At 38.2% G+C, this 21,164-nt stretch overlaps 1 protein-coding gene across 5 annotated transcripts in view; it reads right to left on the bottom strand.

Moving 5' to 3' along the window:
- The window catches only part of YEATS2 (YEATS domain containing 2), a 114,149-nt gene that overhangs the window by 33,632 nt on the left and 59,353 nt on the right, over positions 1-21,164 (bottom strand). For all 5 annotated transcript variants that reach the window (XM_086674847.1, XM_025913583.2, XM_086674849.1 and 2 more), the window contains 7 exons: positions 18,053-18,292; positions 16,436-16,594; positions 14,720-14,823; positions 12,990-13,097; positions 12,280-12,462; positions 4,445-4,703; positions 1,460-1,621 (listed from right to left, as the gene is read on the bottom strand). In XM_086674847.1, coding sequence (XP_086530973.1) covers positions 1,460-1,621; positions 4,445-4,703; positions 12,280-12,462; positions 12,990-13,097; positions 14,720-14,823; positions 16,436-16,594; positions 18,053-18,292 — 1,215 coding nt within the window. The remainder of the gene's footprint in view (positions 1-1,459; positions 1,622-4,444; positions 4,704-12,279; positions 12,463-12,989; positions 13,098-14,719; positions 14,824-16,435; positions 16,595-18,052; positions 18,293-21,164) is intronic.

Below are 21,164 nucleotides of genomic sequence, written 5' to 3'. Positions count from 1 at the left end.
GCTCACACACTACATTTTGGCAAGAGTGGCTAATTTTTAGTGAACCTATTATACCAATTATACTTGGGGGGGAGGGGCTTTTAAATCTTATTTAACATAATTTGTCAAACTGGCTTACATACAACACCCAGTGCTCATCCCAACAAGGACCCTCCTCAATGCCCATCACCCACTTTCCCCTCTTCCCTTGCACCATCAACCCTCAGTTTGTTCTCTGTATTTAAGAGTCTCTTATGGTTTGTCTCCCTCCCTGTTTGTTAACTATTTTTTTCCCCTTCCCTTCTTCCATGGTCTTCTGTTAAGTTTCTCAAGATCCACATATGAGTGAAAACATATGATATCTTTCTCTGACTTATTTCACTTAGCATAATACCCTCCAGTTCTATCCACAATGCTGCAAATGGCATGATTTTATTCTTTCTCATTACCAAGTAGTATTCCATTGTATATATAAACCACATCTTCTTTATCCATTCATCAGTTGATGGACATTTAGGCTCTTTCCATAATTTAGCTACTGTTGAAAGTGCTGCTATAAACATTGGGGTACAAGTGCCCCTATGCATCAGCACTCCCATATCCCTTGGGTAAATTCCCAGCAGTGCTATTGCTGGGTCACAGGGTAGTTCTCTTTTTAATTTTTTGAGGAACCTCCACACTGTTTTCCAGAGCAGCTGCACCAGTTTGCATTCCCACCAACAGTGCAAGAAGGTTCCTGTTTCTCCACATCCTCACCAGCATCTATAGTCTCCTGATTTGTTCATGTTAGCCACTCTGACCGGTGTGAGGTTATACCAATTTTACTTCTGATTGAGAGGGAAATAATTCCCTTTACCGTTTCCTTTCCAACACCAAATTGTTTTCTCTATATGTCAAAACAAAAGTTTGTCAATCTAGATAAACCACCTAATTTCCTTGGGGTTTTAAGGCTTGTACACTAAGGCTGACTCTCTATTTCTCTTTCCATCTCCAAACCTAGCAAACTTAACATGCACATCTAAATAATGGCAGGCAGAGACACTTGATTCCACTCCTATTCCTATCCCCTCCAAAATAAATATAGGCTCTCAGCTAACTTCTCCACAGGTGTCAAATTTCTAGGTATCACTGAAAAGGAAGAACTCTTTTTTGTTTACAGTTCACATGGACAGGTTTCTCTCAACACACCTTCAGTAGCCATACCTCTCCAATGTACTTTGTATCTGATCCCAAACTCTGAGTAGATAAATGCAAAATAACAGTATCACCTCCTAGGACTACGATCATTTAAGCCTACTTCTAGTTAAATTATATGTATGTTTTAAATCCATGTGGGCAAATACTACCATCATACCATCAAATACTACCATCATACACAGAGCTATGGAAATGCTTCTTGAAACAGGTAAGAGCTGCCCCTGGGTGGGTGAAATGAACATACCCAGAAGCCCAAGAACCAAAGATTTAATGATGAACTAACTAGCATTGTTGGTAGCTCGTAGGATGGCTCCTTGAGGGATCAGCAGCAGTTTTCCTTTTCCTGAAGGGTTCTTGCTGTTCGTTGTAAGGTAGAGTTTGGTGCCAGGAGGCAAATTTGCCAAGTTGGCCAGATTAGTGGCTGGTAGCTGTAATGTTGCCATTACTAAAATGGTAAAGGGGAAAAGGAAAAAAAAAAAAAAAAAAGAGGAAAAACAGTTATGAAAATTTGAACTGAGGTCAATGCTATCTCTAAAATTAAAACGACATAGTAAGATACTTACTGAAAAACATAAACAGTAAACTCTACGGTTTTCTTAAATACACAAGGTGGACAGTCTTAGATATCTTGCTACCTAAAAAATAATCTATATACTAGAAGAGCTTGCTGTAAACTAGAAAGGAGTATTTGTACATAAACAGGGTGACCATATGTCCCAGTTTGCCCAGAACAGTTCCAGTTTATACCTGTGTCCCAATGATTATTAATAGTAATTCTTGGGGCGCCTGGGGGGCTCAGTTGGTTAAGCCTCCGACTTCGGCTCAGGTCATGATCTCGCGGTCCGTGAGTTCGAGCCCCGCGTCAGGCTCTGTGCTGACAGCTCAGAGCCTGGAGCCTGTTTCAGATTCTGTGTCTCCCTCTCTCTCTGACCCTCCCCTGTTCATGCTCTGTCTCTCCCTGTCTCAAAAATAAATAAACGTTAAAAAAAAAAAATTAAAAAAAAAATAGTAACTCTTTTTACTCTCACAAGTACTATAGTTTAGACAGTCAATGAAATAATCACCTTATTTATGGATGAATATATATTTCCTCCCAATTGTTTAAAGCCCCTTCAATCAATTGCTAGTGATGAATGAATCTACTGATTTGAAACTAGACTTCTTATCTCTCTCACTTTCTAAGAACTAAGAAAATGCCACAGTTAACTGGCACATAAACTATGAAACTATAATTCAGCTTTTTAAAGTCTTACCTATGTCAAAGAGCTTTCGCTTATCCCTTAGAATTTATTTCTCGATGCACAGGGCTGTAAGCCTTTAAATGAGATTCTTAAATGGAGACTTACACATCAAAACTTCTGCAAATGCTCTGAATCCAAATCCCCACAAAATGAAGCATACAGAACCATGTGAGTCACCAGAGGCAAAGGACTCTCATGGCCTCCTCCAGCCTGCTGGACTAGTCCTCCTTCTCATTACTACTTCACTGTGCAAGGTTTGGGCAACCAAGAACCTAGAAGCTGCCCCAAAACATCAGGGACTGATATTAAAACTGAGTGCCATTATCTCTCCACTACTGCCAGAACTAATCCCACTTTACACCATATGCATCTCAGCAAACCTCTCTGGTCTGTCACCCGTACCCGGAAGTCCAGCCCCAAACTGCTCTCCATTCCTGATCTGAGTCCACCTTCTCAGGCCCTCCTTCCTCCCCCATCTCTTTCACCAAGCCCCCAGGAATTCCTGCTGTGGTCAATTACACCCTTTGTGGTCAATTACACCCTTTAGAATCTCCACCTCTTTCAACCTTAATGTCTTTTTGTGTAACTAAACACTAAAAGTCCTCTGAAGATAGGACTTCGTCCACAGTCCCTTAGCTAAAAGCTGGTTTTTTGTTTGTTTTTTAATCTTACCTCAGTGTATGAGGGCCAGGACTAGAAGAGAAGCCTTTTTGCTCTCCAGTTTGGCTTTCAGACCATTACCACCCCTCATTCCAGAGGAAAAACCTGCTGGCTCCTGTTAGGATCATGCATGGCTCTACCACCTTACCCCTTGCTTTTCTACTCTCATTTACTAGAACCCCTAGTCACTTCCCCTCACTTGCTAAAGACTGACTCCTGAATCAGTCTTGCTGTATGCCAACAACTGTCATCCTCAGTGACAGCACTGCAGATGACCTGTTTAATTCTCTGGCTTCTCAGGTACTTCATTTTCTAAACTCCCAAGACCATTTCTTCCAATCTATCTCAAGCACTCTTTTTTAAGCCCACAAATGGACTTTGTCATCACCAGCAATTCATCACCTCTGAAATCTTTATTTTGGACATTTACTACCTTCTTTTTCTTCTTTCTTATGAATTTTTTATATTTATTTTTTATATTTTTTCAAGTGTATTTATTTTGGGGGGGAGGGGGGACAGGGAAAGAGAGAGAGAGAGAGGGAGAGAGAGAGGGAGAGAGGGAGGGAGGGAGGGAGTAGAAGGGAGCAGGAGGGAGGGAGGGAGAGGGACAAGGAGAGAGAGAGAAAGAGAGAAAATCCCAAGCAGGCTCCACACTGTCAGGGCAGAACCTGCTTGAACTCAGGAACTGTGAGATCATGACCTGAGCCAAAATCAAGGGTTGGTAGTGTAACCATCTGAGCCACCCAGGTGCCCCTATTTTATTTTGAATATATAAAGTTGGTTCTGGAATTAGTTTTGGGTTTTTTTTTTTAAGATTTTATTTTTACATAATCTCTAACACCGAACATGGGGCTCAAACTCACAACTCCGAGATCGAGTCACATGCTGTACCAACTGAGCCAGCCAAGCACCCCTATTATTTAGTTTTTAAGTTTTCTTTTTTTAATTTTTTTATTCAAGTACAATTAACATATAGCATGAGCTTCAGGTATACAATATAATGATACATCAGTATCTCAAAATGCTGCTGATAAATGACCATCCCAAGATTTTAAGTCTGAATACAACCCAAAGTGGAGATAAGGTCAAACAAAAATTATGTCAGACCAGAAAGCAGTTATCAAGAAAAACCCTCTATTTCTATTACTCTTGCTAAAACACACACACACACACACACACACACCCCTCTTAAACTACTTACAGATCTCTACGTAAAATGTTACATGAAGAAGATTAACATGTTTTTATATACTCCTTATAGCACTAACCAACAGGTTTTCTTAGAACCAAACACTGAATAAAATCACTAGCAAAGAACAGTTTAGAAAGAGCTGCTGCTGAAAGGGCCCCGCAACAGTATCAGTTACCTGAACCCTGGGATCCACTCTTCTGAGGGCCGGCGGCAGTGACCTGAGCCTTGGTTAAGGCTTGCACCGGCTGAGCAACAATGGTGCCTCCACCTCCGCTCACAATTGCTTTGGCAACTCCTTGGGTCACAACTTGCTTTGGACCAACAGCTTTGGCAACAGAAGAGCTGGCCTTGGCTACAAGGATTTGGCCGCCACTGATTGCTACAGCCTGTTTCACTGCTGAAGGTAAAGTGGACCCAACTGGCACCCCAACGACCTGTTGAAAATAGAGAAGAATCCAGCAGTGCTTCTTCTCAGTCCTTTCAAGGACTCTTCGAACAGAACAGTCACTCTGTTCTAGCAAAGAACAAAGCAAAGTCCTAGCTATGACTTTAATTTAATCCTCTAGGAATGATACCTATGATAGATGTGAAAAACATCTCTCACATTTTGGATAGTATTACAATAAAAAGCTACAGTTTTTGTCTTAACCCCAGCTACTATCTAGAACTTATTTTATGTGTTTTTAATTAAAAAAAACTTAGAAAATACAGAAATACAAAGAAAAAATTTCTACTTTTCCAGATACAACCTATTTTTAAATTTTACTTATTTTTATTTTTATTAATTTTTTTTAACATTTATTTATTTTTGAGAGACAGAGAGAGATGGAGTATGAGCAGGGGAGGGGCAGAGAGAGCGGCTGACACAGAATCCAAAGCAGGCTCCAGGCTCTGAGCTGTTGTGACAGCACAGAGCCCGATGCGGGGCTCAAATCCACAAACTGTGAGATCATAACCTGAACCAAAGTTGGACGCTTAACCAACTGGGCCACCCAGGCACCCCATAAATTTTATTTATTTATTTTATTTAAAAAATTTTTTTTAATGTTTATTTATTTTTGAGACAAGAGAGAGACACAGCATGAGCAGGGAAGGGGCAGAGAGAGAGGGAGACACAGAATGTGACGCAGGCTCCAGGCTCCGAGCCGTCAGCACAGAGCCTGATGCGGGGCTCGAACTCACGAACTGTGAGATCATGACCTGAGCCGAAGTCGGACGCTCAACCAACTGAGCCACCCAGGCGCCCCAATTTTATTTATTTTTAAAGTAAACTCTACCCCCAACATGGGGCTCAAAATCACCACCCCAAGACCAAGAGTTGCATGTTCTATCAACTAAGCCAGGCAAATGCCCCAGAAATAACCTCTTGATATTTTTAATTTATTTGCTTCCAACTCTTTTTAATATACATTTTAAAAGATTTTTAAAATATTTATTTATTTTTGAGAGAGACAGAGCATAAGCAGAGGAGGGGCAGAGAGAAAGGGAGACACAGACTCTGAAGCAGGCTCCAATACTCTGTGCTCCATAACTCTGAGCAGTTATGACAGCACAGAGCCCAATGCAGGGCTTAAATTCACAGACCATGACATCATGACCTGAGCCTAAGTCGAACACTTAATCAACTGAGACACCCAGGTGCCCCTTCTTCCAACTGATTTTTAAGAAAAGTCATCTTTTTCTAAATACTTCTAATTTTTCATTTCCTTAAAGGTCAACATTTGGTTAAAAGGTCTAAGCAAGAATATTTTTTTACAAGACCCAATACCCAAATTATGAAAGTTGAAAATATCTGGTTCTGAAAATATTATAAAGTGAACTCTTCCAAGTAAGAAAATACTACAGAACTCTTCAGACAAAGTCAGTAGAGAATGTTAAATTACAAGAAACAATTCAATTAATGGTAAATTGGGGCAGGGTTTCCACTTCCCAGTTCTTTATTTCATAAAAAAGAACTTCTCACCAGGAACTAGTTGCAAAGAGTCTTTTACAAGATTAAAAGAATACCCAAAGACCTGCTCTCTAAAAGTGAAAATGAGAAAGCATAACTCCTTCTCACCCATCAGATTGGAGTCAAAAACTTTAAAGTCTGATAACACCAAGAAGTGGCTAAAGGGTCTGGGGAAATAGGAACATCTATCTGTTCCCTGATGAAAGAAAAGTAAGTTTGTACAGCCACTCCAGAGAGGTACTGGCATATCCACTAAAATTGAAAATTCACATACTCCATGTTGTAACAATTCTACTTTTAGAAATATATCCTAGAGAAATCTTAGACACGTGCTCAAGGGAACATAATGTCCAAGATAGCATTATTTATAATTACAAAAAACTGTCAACAAACTTAATACCTATAACATGTAGCAACATACTTAATGTCTACAGGTAGAGTAATGGATAAACTGTGGTATAAGACAGACAATGGAATAGCATACACTAGAACTACATGTATCAGCATCAACAGACTGACAGTACAAATCCTGAATGGAAGGGGAGCTGAAGAAAAACAGAATATATATATAAAAATATATTTTATGTAAATCTTCAAAATATACAACATTACATGTTATTTATGGCTATGGATTTATGCAATACAAAGTATGAACTCGAAAGCTACACATTCACATTCATGATAGTGTTGCTCTGGGGAAGAACAAAGTGGACTTCAACTCTGTCATGTTTTACTAGGAGAAAATATGAGATGAAATAAATATGAATGTGTTAATTTGGGGTGGAGGATACATGGGTATTGATTATATCATTGTATTTTACTGAAATTTTAGCAACTTTTTTCAACTAAAAATAACAGGGTTACCTAAAATAAATGATAAACATGCAACTGATAAATGAAACTTTTAAGTTAAATAATTAATAAATTATACATGGTTTCTTTTCAAAGAATGTGAATACAGTAAAACACACTGGCCACATGCTTGGACAATATGACTGATGTGAAGAAAACAGTCCCCTAATCAAGTGTTATAAATCACCGTGTAACAAAGAACAAAGAGTACAGGACTTTATAAGCAGTCAGACCTGGTTTCCCAGTTTTGTTCCACTAGTTTGTAGCTGGAAAAGTTATTTAATGTTTATGAGCTTTAGCCTTAAACAACTCATTTATAAAATATGGATAAGATCATGAGGCATAAATGAGGATAAGTTTATCAAATGCCTAGCCAGTATGATGAACACAGTAAACGATAGCTGCTGCTCCCCATGGCACTGGTTATAATTAACTGAAGAACAGTAATCTATGAGGCTACATGGAGATGCAAAGGATAGAGAGTGCCAAATGGATAAGCATTCGGCTAGGGCAGAGGACCTTAGTCTTAAATCCTAGACTCATTTAGTCAAACAGAAATTAAAGTATATACCAAGTGGTATCTGCTTTAAAATATCCTAGAAAGAGAAATAAGATTAGCAAAATGTTGATAATTGTTGAAACTGGGTAATGGGCATTATAGGATTCATTACAAAAGTCTCTCCACTTTCATGTAAGTTTAAGGCAGGATGGAAAGGAAGGATGGAAAGGAAGGATGGAAAGGAAGAAGAAAAGACTCAAAGACTCAATGGGGAAAAGCAAGTTAACTTAGAATAGAGAAGAAAAATCCTCCCAGCTATACTGGCGTGGTTAAAACAATCCAGATCTCTCTACTCTGACTGTAGAAGCCTCATTCTGAAGGCAACATGGAGTGTCGCTGTGGCCAGAGCTGGGCATAGTCACTTCCCCTACAGATGTGGAAGTATAAGCTCTTCTTATTAATCAGCTTTTTTTTTTAGTTTATTTATTTATTTTGAGAGAGAGCGAGCAAGCACACGAGCAAGCAGGGGAGGGGCAGAGAGAGAGGGAGAGAGAGAATCTCAAGCATGTTCCACATTGTCAGCGCAGAGCCCAAAGCAGAGCTTGAACCCAGAAACCATGAGATCATAACCTGAGGTGAAACCAAGAGTCAGATGCTCAACCGACTGAGCCACTCAGGCACCCCAATCAAGAACTTTTCTGTGTATTTATGGAAAAAAAAGTTTCTTAATGTAGGAAAACATTTTTGGAATATGGCACAAAGTGCCAGTTGAATCCCAATATTCATTCTTGTTTTCTCTCTCATAGTAAGAGAGCTCCCAGTTTTTAGCTATGTGGACATGGCCACATAGAATATTTCCCAGCCTAGGGCTGGTCTTCTGATTTCTGGCTAAAAGAATAGGAAGAGAAGTGATGAGTGCAAATTTTGGGTTATGCCTCCTTATACCTCCTTTTCTCTTCCTGCTGGCCAGAAATGCAAACATGGTGGCATGAGATAAAATGGTTATCTTATTAGCCCACAACCTGAGAACCAAATTTTGAGAATGGCAGAGCAACAAGATATGAGTGTCTAGATTCTTGATGATTGTCGAAGCAACATACTAGAACTGCCTACTGGTCTTTTATGAGTGAGACAAAAACTTAGGCTTCTGGTTTTTGTATTTCTCTTTTATAGTAGTCAAGCTTTTTTTCCCAAGAGTCTTCACATTTCCTGAATATATCAAATTTAATAATTCACTGCATGAACTAAATTACACATCTATTTTCATGTTCCTTTTTTTTTTAAATTTTTTAAAATGTTTATTATTTTTGAGAGAGAGAGAGAGACAGAGCATGAGCAGGGGAGGGGCAGAGAGAGAGGGGAGACACAGAATCTGAAGCAGGCTCCCCAGGCTCTGAGCTGGCAGCACAGAGCCCAACATGGGGCTCGAACCTATGAGCCTTCAAGCTGTGAGATCATGACCCAAGCCAAAGTCGGCTGCCTAACCGACTGAGCCACCCAGGCGCCCCTATTTTCGTGTTCCTAAACCAACAAAGAAAGCAAAAAAATCTTAAAGGAAAACATATGGATTGGACCTATTTTCTTTTCTAAAACTCCATGCATCTTAACTTGCTTTTCTCAGCTGTATCGACCTCTATTCTCACGCAACGGCTTCAAAATTTCCAGGATATGACATATGTAATCTCTCCCAAGAGCTAAATAAAATGTGGTATCCCAAGTTGGCCACAGGAGGGCAGTTTTGATTAGCAGAGCTTATCCACTAGGAGCATACCACTGGCAAGATTAGCACCCCCAACTCCCCCCATCTTGTTTGAAAAAAGAGAGAATGAGGAAGTCTGGAATTCTACTGGGGAAAATCCTACTCACAGCTGTCTACAGACATCATAAGGAAGACTCTTAAGTAGGTCACTATAACCTCAAATTAGTCTTTCTTTTTTTTTTTTTTAAACAATATAACACTCTGGCCTAGAACGTGAACTTTTCCCATTCACAACACTTCTCTCTGCATTCCTAACTTCCTTTAGTGTCACAAAGCAGACACCCTTTGTTCTATACTGTTGTAAATATTTCACTTTGATTCATGCTCTGATTCAGTGTTTTTGTTTGTGCTCTGTACAGACCTTTGCAAGTCAGAATTTACTTTAACAACCAGAAAGTAAGGATTCTATTGTATTCTATGCAATTTTCTCTCCAGACACTGAAGAGTATGGCCAATTATGATTTAGTACTTAATGATAAGTACATGGTACTCCTGCACATTTACATAGGATTTGTCCATAGTCATTTAAGCTACTATCATTTATTAAGCGCTCGCTCTGTGCTAAGTCCTTCATGTACAATGGTTTCTTATTCTCCTATAACTCTGAAAGGCAGAGGAGGGTATTACTCCCTTTTACTAGATGAAAAAACAAAGTTCAGGAAGATAAACCTGCCCAGGTCACACAAGCAAGGAGTGGCTGAGATCTGGAAAAGCCTCTAACTCCAAAGCTCACATTCTTTTTACTATGCCACACTGGGTCTTTCTCACACGAACCCACTAAGTACTTAGCTGTCCCTTAAAACAGCATCTCTCTACTTTCATGAAAAAAGATAAGCTGTATTTCTATTGGGCCAAGGTTCAATGGAAGGTAAAACAGTATCATTTTGCTCACGCTTCTGCTTTCTGGGCAGGCATAGTTTCTAGGCAGACACTTCAGCAATAACCAGGGACAGTCTGTACTTGCAGACAGCTCCTTATCTGGAGTCCAAAGCATACACTAAATTTCCTAGGTAAACAGGAAATGTCTTTTCTCATGGTCTTCTGCTTTTGCGCATTTCTTTCACACTCTTCTATGCCTTTTTCAGGTGCCCTTAAACTCCATTCAGGGCATTCTAGCACAAAGCCATCCATTTTTTCTTAGTTCTGCATTGCCATTAAGTAGGTGGCAATGTGACAAGAAAGCCAATACAGTTGTTCAGCAACACAGAGGAGTGGATTTGCAAACTGCAAAGTGTAAAAAAGTGAAACTAATTTGTTCAGAGCTTCTGAGCATAAACAGCAATACTATATTGACTCAAAAACCTAAATCAGACATTCCATGTATCTTTGGTGAAGCAAATTAGATTCTGAAGAACATGTAAAATGTGTCTGAGTAACAAGCCCAGATAATAGTAACAGAAAGGACTTTGCCAAAAGGCTTACCCCTAAGGCCAAAAAAATGGAGCACTGGGAAGCAGTTGGGGGTGCCTGTCTTCGTGATTCTGGCCAGAGAAGCCCCAAAGTCAAATATGATGCTATAGCTTGGTGGTTCCTAATTTTGCCTAATCACATGAGTCAGCAGGATAGCTTAATAAAAATCCAGATTCCTAGGGCCCCTAAGAAGATTCTGATTCAGAAAGTTTGAGATGGGGGCCTCAGTATCTATATCTATACATTTTAAAGTTGATTTATTTACTTATTTTGAGAGAGCGAGAATGCGTGTCCATGTGGGAAAGAGGCAGAGAAGGAGGGAGAGAGAATCCCAGGCAGGTTCCGCACCATCAGTGCAGAGCCCAATGCAGGACTTGAACTCCCAAACCACAAGATCATGACCTGAGCTGAAGTTGGACACTTAACCAACTGAGCGTCAGTATCTATATATTTTAATCATCAGATGAGTCATGACCAGATAAATTTGGGAAAGTGGTTAATGGATTCTTATAAATTTTAGAACCATACAGATTTTAGAACATGAATTTTTGTCTCAATTCACGTGTAGCTATCTAAACTAACCAAAATATCTAAAACCATTTTTCTATTTTAAAGTACTCTTCTCAAAGCAATTCATCTATCCCTAGATAGGCTGGCTTTCAAGTTGAAAAGCACTTCATGTAATATTCTGGATAGCTTTACAATGTATCTGCCCCCAAAATGAGATAATTTAACTATGTTCTAAAAGTGTGTTTAGGTTCCAGACAATGGCTCACAAATTTTAATTAGCTCTGCAATGGAAGATTATGGAATCAGCAGACCTAGGTTCAAATCCTGTGTCACTTGTTAGCTATATACTCTTAAGGAAGTTGGTTGACCCCTCAGAGCCACAGCTTCCTTGTTTGTAAAATGGGGTTCAGAGTATCCACCTTACAAGGCTGTTTGAGAATTACAGACAGCGTGTGAGAAGAGGACACACACAGGCACTCATAAGCACAACCAATGCAGGAAAACATGAATCTACATGCAATTTTATAGTTCTCTCGATATATTAATTCCTCACATCTCCAAATTATAAAACAAATAAATTCTCTTGAGGGTCAAGAATCAGGAAAAAAAAAAAAAGAGTCAAGAGTCAGTAAAGAGATCACACAGCCTGAACATCAGAGGTGTAAACTGTAGCACTTGCCTACCAGAAATAAAGAAAACAGTAGACCTTGGTCCCGTGGCCTTTACACTTGAATCAAGTGAGAAGTTGTGTACATGCAGTCTATCACCTTTATTGTCAGACGACAGTGTCCCTTTGCCTCTTCAACTGTTCTGGGGCCCTCTACATGACACACCCCTGCTCTTGTCAAAGATTACTGCAAGAGCAGATGGGTTTAACATTGACTGACTTGCTTCTCCAACATGGCTTCCATCTACAGGTTTTCCTGGAATCAGCAATCCTATCACCTGAATCTTGTCAGCACCTGCCTATTATTTAGGCAAATAATGTTCAATTACATAATGACCTCCCCATCCCTACCCAATTCAAACCTTGGAGGGCTGAATCTTTGGTGACTGGGATGTCCCTTCTCCAGCAGTTAGGACCTGTTTTTGAGGGGACACAGCTATCATGTGACCCCCTTTCACAGTCACATACTGAGGGAGTGGTGACTGGCTGGCAGCTCCTGTTGCAGGCACATGAGAGGCTTCACCAGGTTCCTGTTTGATGATTACCTGGCAACAAACATGATAATGACACTGAATAAACATTCCATGAAAAAAGCCACTAATATCTGAATCTATTCAGCTTGTAGGAATGAATGAATGAATGAAGCTCTGTAAAAACTGACCCCACCAGAAGAGTAAAACAAAAACAAAAACAAAACAAACAAAAAAACCCCGCTTAAATATAGCCCATAAGAGCTATCAAAAGGACCACAAGTAGGATCTGGATTTGATCCTGTATTTCTGCAAACCCAACCTAGTCCATTTGTTCTGGATTTTGGTGGCAAATGGCAGAAGAAACAAACACACACAACGTTTGTGCTCTCTGGAGTTACCATCTTGCTGGACTCCAAAGGCTGACCTGTGGACACTACTGAATAAATGAAAACATGTTGCAGAAGTAAGATCTTAAGAATTAAGGCATACTAAAAAGTAACGTGTAGTAAGGTAGTGTCCGTCAACTCCAATATGCCACAAAAATTATTATGTAACAAAACCATATCAACTCATGGGATAATGCCCTAACAAATACTCACTTTTGTGAAAGCTCCAAGTCCTCCAGTGATAGGCTTGGGACTCTGAACCTTAGGGTGACTCCCAATTGGACAAAGAGGTGGCATAGATGCAAACAAAGAATCCTCCTGCTGTGTATGTAAAAAATACACTGTTCAATTATGATACAATAAGTGATTTCAGATATCCCAGTCACTTATATTTAATATAAATCTGTGACATCCTCTAGCAACATAATACACAAAAGAAAACTAAAAGCTCAAAACTCTTTGGAGTCTTCCAAGCCCCCACACTTGCATTTTAATATTGTCTTAGAAACCAAATGCAAGGAAAGGCTATAACCTGGCAAGAACCTACTCATCTGTGCCCCTCACAGGCTGGAAAGACTCTTATCATACATTTGACTCTTATCTAACATTTGTAGACTCTTATCTACAATGTAGATACAATGTAGACTCTTATCTAACAATGTAGAGTCTTATCTAACATTTGACTGACTCATTGGTGTACATGTCTAGTCCCCTGCCAGGTCGTAAGCCACTGAAGAAGACTGACACTGTACTTTATTTCTTTTCTATCCCTAGAGTCTAGGCACTAAATAAATAAATAAATGTAACAGGTGGTTAGAGTGTTTTAGTATTTATACCCTTTCAATAGTACTTATACAACTTAACTTATCTTTACTCCAAATAAATACCCAACACAGGCAGTAATTTTTCAATAAGTATTTAAAAGACAACAAAAAGAACCTGAAGAGTTATTAAATGCAAAAACAATGAAGGTCAACATTCAAAATTACTGTCACTTGTCTCTAATTCTCAAATACAAATTGTAAATTTCAGAGGCAATTTGCCATAAATTAGGGACAAGTAACAAAGTTAAGAACACTGCTTAGCTGTGTAATGAAAAGATCAACAAACATTAAAAAACAGACTGGCAGAGAATTACAGCCTTCAAGGCAATTATTACAATTTAGGCATTCATGTAACACAGTGCTCACAGACAGCACTGAACTCAGAAAAATGTCACCTTGGACCAGAAAACTATTCAACAGCATCACCATTAACTGCTTACATATAAGAAATGTTGTGTTAGCACTAGTCACATAGGAGATGATCTCTGAATTCTTAGTTCTTTCTCACACATGAGTTTATACCTCAAAGTCTCTAGGCAGACATGACCATGATGAGTAAGCTGAATAACTAACCAAACAGTAGGGACTATCTTTGCTAAACAATGAGCAGATACCCAGCACTCTTAGATGAACAAGTCAGGGCATACCTGAAGTTCTAATTTTAAAGGCCTTCTTACTCTGAAGAAGGCGGGGGAGAGGACAAAGAAAAAAATTGTGGAAAGATAAGAATCATTTTCAAGTAACTACATGGCTGACACCTAGAAAAAAAATGTATTTACTCCTTATTGGTACAAATATAGGAAGAAAAGACGTATACTGCCAGATGAATAAGGAAAAATTTTATAAGGAAAAATGTGTAACAAAACTGGCCCCTCCCCCCCCCTCAAAATAGCTGCCTCCTCATCATAGTAAGTTTTCAAATAGATACCAACTGTCCAACTGATGGAAGTATTGACAAAACACTTTCTACACTAGGAAAAGGTCAAGAGTAAGGTAGGGGAGTCTGGAGTAGATGGTCTTCAAGATTCTTACTAGCTTGAAGATTCTACTTAAATTCTTGCTGAGCTTGAACTTACTGTCTTTAGAAACTGGCAAAATGTAATAATGCAAGAGTATTACCTTGACAGTAGATGTTACAAAACTGCTTCCATGAATTTTAGGAATAGGGGAACCTGTTCCTTGGGAGGCCTGAGAAGCAGTAGAGAGCTTGTTTGTAGGACTTCCTGATAAGCAAGGCATATTTAAAAATAAAGCACAAAGTAAAATTTACAAAATGTAACTTTAAAGTATTTTCCACCAACCTTCCCTTTTCCCCCAATATTTTTCATTTTCAAAGGTTGAAAACTCACAACCATGAAATTATTATAGAAAAAACACTTAGAGATTCCTCCTATGAAGATGACCACCTCGTTAACCTAAAAATAGACAAGAAGCTAGTAAGGACATGTAGAAGAATAAATAAGTAAACATTATATACTCTGCTATTTAAATAGAGACACCAGAACATAATGATATTGGTTATTTAACAATGTGCCAAATGTATGCATTCAAGTGAATGCTGGCTCCATAAAAGTAGTTTCACAGGAGGCTAGACCTGTTCCAAAGTGCTGCCAACATTAAACATTTTATATTCCGTCTGTACAACTGCCTTTAGGGACTGATAACAGTAAGTCTCATTATCTATAGCCAACAATAAATCAAGACCAAAATGGTATTTGATCACCTGCTCCATTTACCAAACTTGCCTACTTTTGGCTGATTCCTAAAACTAAACACCCTCAAAGATTCCTATTTGGCATCCCTAAATACATTCAAAAGGCTATTAAGTAATTTCTGAAACCCCCTTTTTTTTTTTTTAAGTTTATTTATTTTGAGACAGAGAACACGCAGGCACAGGGAGCAGGAGGGAGAGAATCTTAAGCAGGCTCCATGCTCAGTGTGGAGCCCCGCATGGGGCTCAAACTCACGAACTGTGAGATCATGCATGACCTGAGCTGAAATCAAGAGTCCGACACTTAACCAACTAAGCCACCCAGGCACCCCTGAAAGCAGCATTTTTAAAGGAGCTCCACAGTTACAATCATGGTTAAAGGACCTAACTTTTCCAAAAAAAGTACCTGGAAAGACCCAACATACATTCATGTGTTAAATCAATTATGTTTAAAAAAAAAAAAAATCAGTCTCATTGTAGTCACTTCTCTTTTCACTATTTCTCTTAAAGCTACAGAAACTTAGAAGCATGTGTTTACATAGTTTAATTGAAGGGACTACATAAAATAATGAAAATACTGCGAAAAAACCTGAAAAGCACTCTGTAGTTATAGATTATGGTGACAAACACAATGAATCCAATTCTTATTCTTCCTATCAGAGGTCCCTTTTTAGAACTGCAGAGTTCAATTTCCCTCCCACACACAAAATTTACCTTATTCACAGAAAGTAGAGATCACTTTTTTACTTGACTGGTGAAACACATACATGGTCCACAAAGGTATTCTTTTTCTAAAGTTTAATTTGGAAAATAACTACATTGCTTGCAGGCCCAAATAAGAATTATCTTCCAAATAAAAATAAAACATTTTTTTTTTAAAGAAAATTAATTATGGCCCACATTTACTCTTTAGAAATTAAAAAGAAAAATTCCTAAAAAATACAACTTTTACAAAAAGTACATCTTCCCTCAAAGAAACCGCACTGGAGTTACTATTCCAGATCCCCTCCTCTTTTTATAAAGATTTCATTATTCCATTACATGACTACTAAGTCCACACTAAGATTTCATCTTTATGAAAGATCAAACCTTTGGGATAACACAAAGACTGATCAAACGCACACCTGCAGTCGGAGTAGTGGCTCCAATAACCTGTCCTGGCTTGTCCAGGATAACATAGGGATTATTAATGACAGAGCTGGCAGTGCCTTGCTTCACATGGACTGGAGTGGAAGTTGGGGTTCGAGGCAGCGGTGATGGACTTGGAGTTGATATGGGGGAACCTTTATTAATGAAAAAGAGAAAAGAGAAACCAAATAAACAAAAGAGATCTACTCAACCCATCTAAGGTGATGAAGATAATGCAAGAGGGGCAGGGCTACCAGGGAAAAGAGAACGGGACTGTGGATTTCAGACAGTGAGCAACAGCAGCAGTGTAGCTGAGGCAGGGATTAGTGTATTTCCCTCTCCACACCTTTGCATCAGCAGGGAGCTTTTGAAAAACAGATTCTGAGATGCTAGCCGAGACCCACTAAATATAAATCTGTACTTTAACAAGATTCTCCCCCATACACCCATCCCAAGGCACATTAAAGTTCAAAAAGCAGAGCTTTATATAACAGCATGAAATCGCTGAATCCCTAAATAAAACTCTTAACAACTTGGGCAGATTGTTATAATTATGGTTACACTCAAAGACACTGAAATTAGAGGAAATAAGTAAGTGAACAGCCAGACTTACAAACCAGGCAGGAGTCTTGATTTACAATTAATTTCCAATAGGAAAATAGGAAATTCACCCACCCAAAACAAGTCTGCCAATACTATGTCAGAGCTACAATCCGGAGATACCTGTTCCCACAGAACACTCTCAAAGGTTACCCACGTATCATTAAATATCCTCAATGGTTTTTGTATCGATCAAATGTGTCATCCATGAATTTCTCTAAACTTCAAACCAATTTCTACGTCAGCCTATTTCACCTCTGAAGCAGCAAGTTCCAAAATGCTTCTAACTTGTAGGTAAAATTATACATCCTTCACCTTTCATGAATTTCAAAAACTTAGATATTTCTGCTTAGTTGTCTGTTTTTAGCACCAAAGACTCCTTTTCTCTCCCTTCATATACAGAAGGCTCCCACTGCCTAGATATTTCTGCAGACTCTCTTTCATGTCTTTTCTGAAGTGGTATAGTCAAAACCATGAAGTATATTCCTACCAGAAGCCTACCTAACATGAGACTGTCATGAGACAATGGACAATTCAACTTTAGTGAAAGTGAAGGCTCAGAACTACCCACTGATAACAGAAATGAGTAATGTTCTGTGTGGTTAGAGAGTATAAAAGACATTTCAATCCCAAACCAATTCCCACCTTTAAAGCTTTAATCCACACCAAAAAGCCTCTAATTTTTCTTTTTTATTACTAGTCACTCTGGTTTCTATATATAATCCATAAACTTAATCTCTCCCTTAGCTGAAACCATACATCCTAGTAAACATTTTACCTGCACCAATTCCTGGAGATGAAACTTGACTGCTTTGAATTTCATTTCTTTCCTTGTAACTATTTCCATATGAGATGACTCCTGTTTTTGCTTTGTGACAACTTTGCTAATTAACAGCTCACTTGTTAAATAAAAAAAACCCTACTTAAAAGAACTTAAAAAAAGAAAGCCATAATACATTCTGTCATTCCAACAATTTTTATACACATCAACTTGACACACATCACCTATATACCTGAAACAATCTTGCAGCTCATGGTGATGGGTTGGAAGGACTTTCCAGGTGACTCAGGATTAGGCATCTGACTTTGTGGCACAATTTTGCAGCTTGACGCTATTGGCTGAAAAGCTGAATTGCCATGAGAACAAAAGGTAACTTTCTGGGATGTTGTCATTTTGGTGGGCGTCCGTTCCAATGAAGACGGCAAAGAATAAAATGTAGTGTGTCTCTCAGCTTCAGTGTTGGCTGGGAATCCTATTTGAAAGGAAACAGGTCAATGACAAGTCAGAAATTGCTTAGAAATCATAAAACCTTACTATCGTGGGAAAAGAATGAAACAATAAAGATCCCTTATTTCAACAATCATCTTTAAACCACTCACTAGTAAAAAACACAATTGGCATATGTACGAACCCTTTATACATTTTTGGATGAAATGTAAATTATTATGTTTAGAATCATTTTATTAAAATGCTTCTTTCAAAGAATTAGAAAATGTTAACTATAAAGCATGTATAATATAAAAAGTACACAAGTGTATTATGTTCTGCCATTTTTTATATGAACTGAAAAACTATAAATTACAAAAAAAGAAAAACTCAAAAGAAAGCATTTGTTGGGGTGCCTGGGTGGCTCAGTCGGTTAAGCGTCCGACTTCGGCTCAGGTCATGATCTCGCGGTCCGTGAGTTCGAGCCCCACGTCGGGCTCTGTGCTGACAGCTCAGAGCCTGGAGCCTGTTTCAGATTCTGTGTCTCCCTCTCTCTGACCCTCCCCTGTTCATGCTCTGTCTCTCCCTGTCTCAAAAATAAATAAAAAAACGTTAAAAAAAAAATTAAAAAAAAAAAAGCATTTGCTTAATCTAATAATGCTCTATTTTGCTAAATGCCCATGAAGAAGATGCAACTGAAATTTAAAGAATAGTTAAAATTTATAAAAGGACTAAATTATTAACATCACATTAAAATATAGGCTGAGAGAGTAAATTGATGCCATTTAGAACCAGTTTTATATAACAAAAGTGATTTAATGATATATACTTATTAAATGAAAAAATACCATAGTCAAAATACATTTGCTGATGATGAATCTTATATTATATTTTTAATTCCAGTACAGTTAACACACAGTGTTCTATTAATTTCAGGTGTACAATATGGTGATTCAACAACTCTAGACATTACTCAGTGCTCATCACAAGCGTACCCTTAATCCTCATCACCTATTTCACCCATTCCCCTATCCATCTCCCCTCTGGTAACCATCAGTTTGTTCTCTATAATTAAGAGTCTATTGTTTTTGTTGGTCTCCTTTTTTTTGTTCATTTGTTCCTAAAACTCCACATATAAGTGAAATCACATGGCATTTGTCTTTCTCGGACTTCCACTTATTTTTTTTATTACTAGTCACTCTGGTTTCTATATATAATCCATAAACTTAATCTCTCCCTTAGCTGAAACCATACATCCTAGTAAACATTTTACCTGCACCAATTCCTGGAGATGAAACTTGACTGCTTTGAATTTCATTTCTTTCCTTATAACTATTTCCATATGAGATGACTTCTGTTTTCACTTTGTGACAACTTTGCTAATTAATGGCTCACTTGTTAAATAAAAAAAATCCTACTTAAAAGAACTTAAATACTCTTTAGAGCCATCCATGTTGCAAATGGCAAGTTTGAGTCTTTTTATGGCTGAGTAATATTCCATTGTACATATATAGCACATCTTTATCCATTCATCGATAAACACCTGGGCTGCTTCCTAATTTGGCTGTTGTAAATAATGCTGCAATAATACTGTGTGTATCTTTTCAAATTCATGCTTTTGTATTCTTTGGGTAAATACCCTGTAGTGGAATTACTGCATCATACATATGGTAATTCTATTTTTAATTTTTTAAGGAACGTTCATACTGTTCTTTCCACAGTGGCTGCACAAGTCTGCATTCCCCCCAACAGTGCACAAGGGTTCTCTTGTCTCTACATCCTTGCCAACACTTGCTGTTTCTTGCATTGTTGATTTTAGCCATTCTGACCAGTGTGAGGGGAGATCTCCTTGTGGTTGTGATTTGCACTTCCCTGATGATGGGTGATGTTGAGCATCTTTTCACGTGTCTGTTGGCCAACTGTATGTCTTCTTTGGAGAAATGTCTGTTCATGTCTTCTGCCCATTTTTTTACCTGAATTATTTCCTTTTTTGGTGTTGAGTTGTATCAGTTCTTCATACATTTTGGATACTAACCCTTTATCTGATAGGTCATTTTCAGATATCTTCTTCCATTCACTAGGTTGTCTTTTGGTTTTGTTGATGGTTTCCTTTGCTGTGCAGAAGCTCTTATATTGATGTAGTCCCAACAGTTTATTTTGTTTTTGTTTCTCTTGCCTCAGGAGACATATCTAGAAAAATGTTGCTACTGCAGGTGTCAGAGAAATTACTGCCTGGGCTCTCTTCTATGATTTTTATGGTTTCAGGTCTCACATTTTAGGCCCTTAGTCCATTTTGAGTTTTTGTGTATAGTGAAAGAAAGTGGTCCTGTTTCATTCTTTTATATGCTGCTGTCCAGTTTTCCCAACACCATTTGTTGAAGAGACTGTCTTTTTCCCAATACATAGTCTTGCCTCCTTTGTCAAAAACTAATTGACAATATAAGCATGGCTTTATTTCTGGGTTTTCTATTCTGTTCCATTCATCTATGTGTCTGCTGTTGTCCCAGTACCATAGTGTTTTGATTATTACACCTTTGTAACAGATCTTGAAATCTGAGATTGTGACACCACCTGTTTTATTCTTTTTCAAGACTGCTTTGGCTCTTTGGGGGTCTTTTGTAGTTCCATACAAATTTTGGGTTTGTTCTAGTTCTATGAAAAATGCTGTTGGTATTTTCATCGGGATTGCATTAAATTGCTTTGGGCAGTCTGGACACATTAACATATTTATTCTTCCATCCATGAGTATCAAGTATCTTTCCATTTGCTTGTGTCATCTTCAATTTCTTTCATCAATGTTTTACAGTTTTCAGAATATAGATCTTTCACTTCCTTAAGTTTATTCCTAGGTATTTTATTCTTTTAGTATGATTGTAAATGGGACTGTTTCCTTGATTTCTCTTTCTGCTTATTATTAT

The sequence above is a fragment of the Puma concolor genome, chromosome C2 (genome assembly GCF_028749965.1).
Source record: "Puma concolor isolate L17-30 chromosome C2, mPumCon1.1.hap2, whole genome shotgun sequence".
In the NCBI taxonomy this organism is placed as follows: Eukaryota; Metazoa; Chordata; class Mammalia; order Carnivora; family Felidae; genus Puma; species Puma concolor.
The sequence above is the reverse complement of the archived record's forward strand: the minus strand, read 5'-3'. Positions and strand labels throughout refer to the sequence as shown.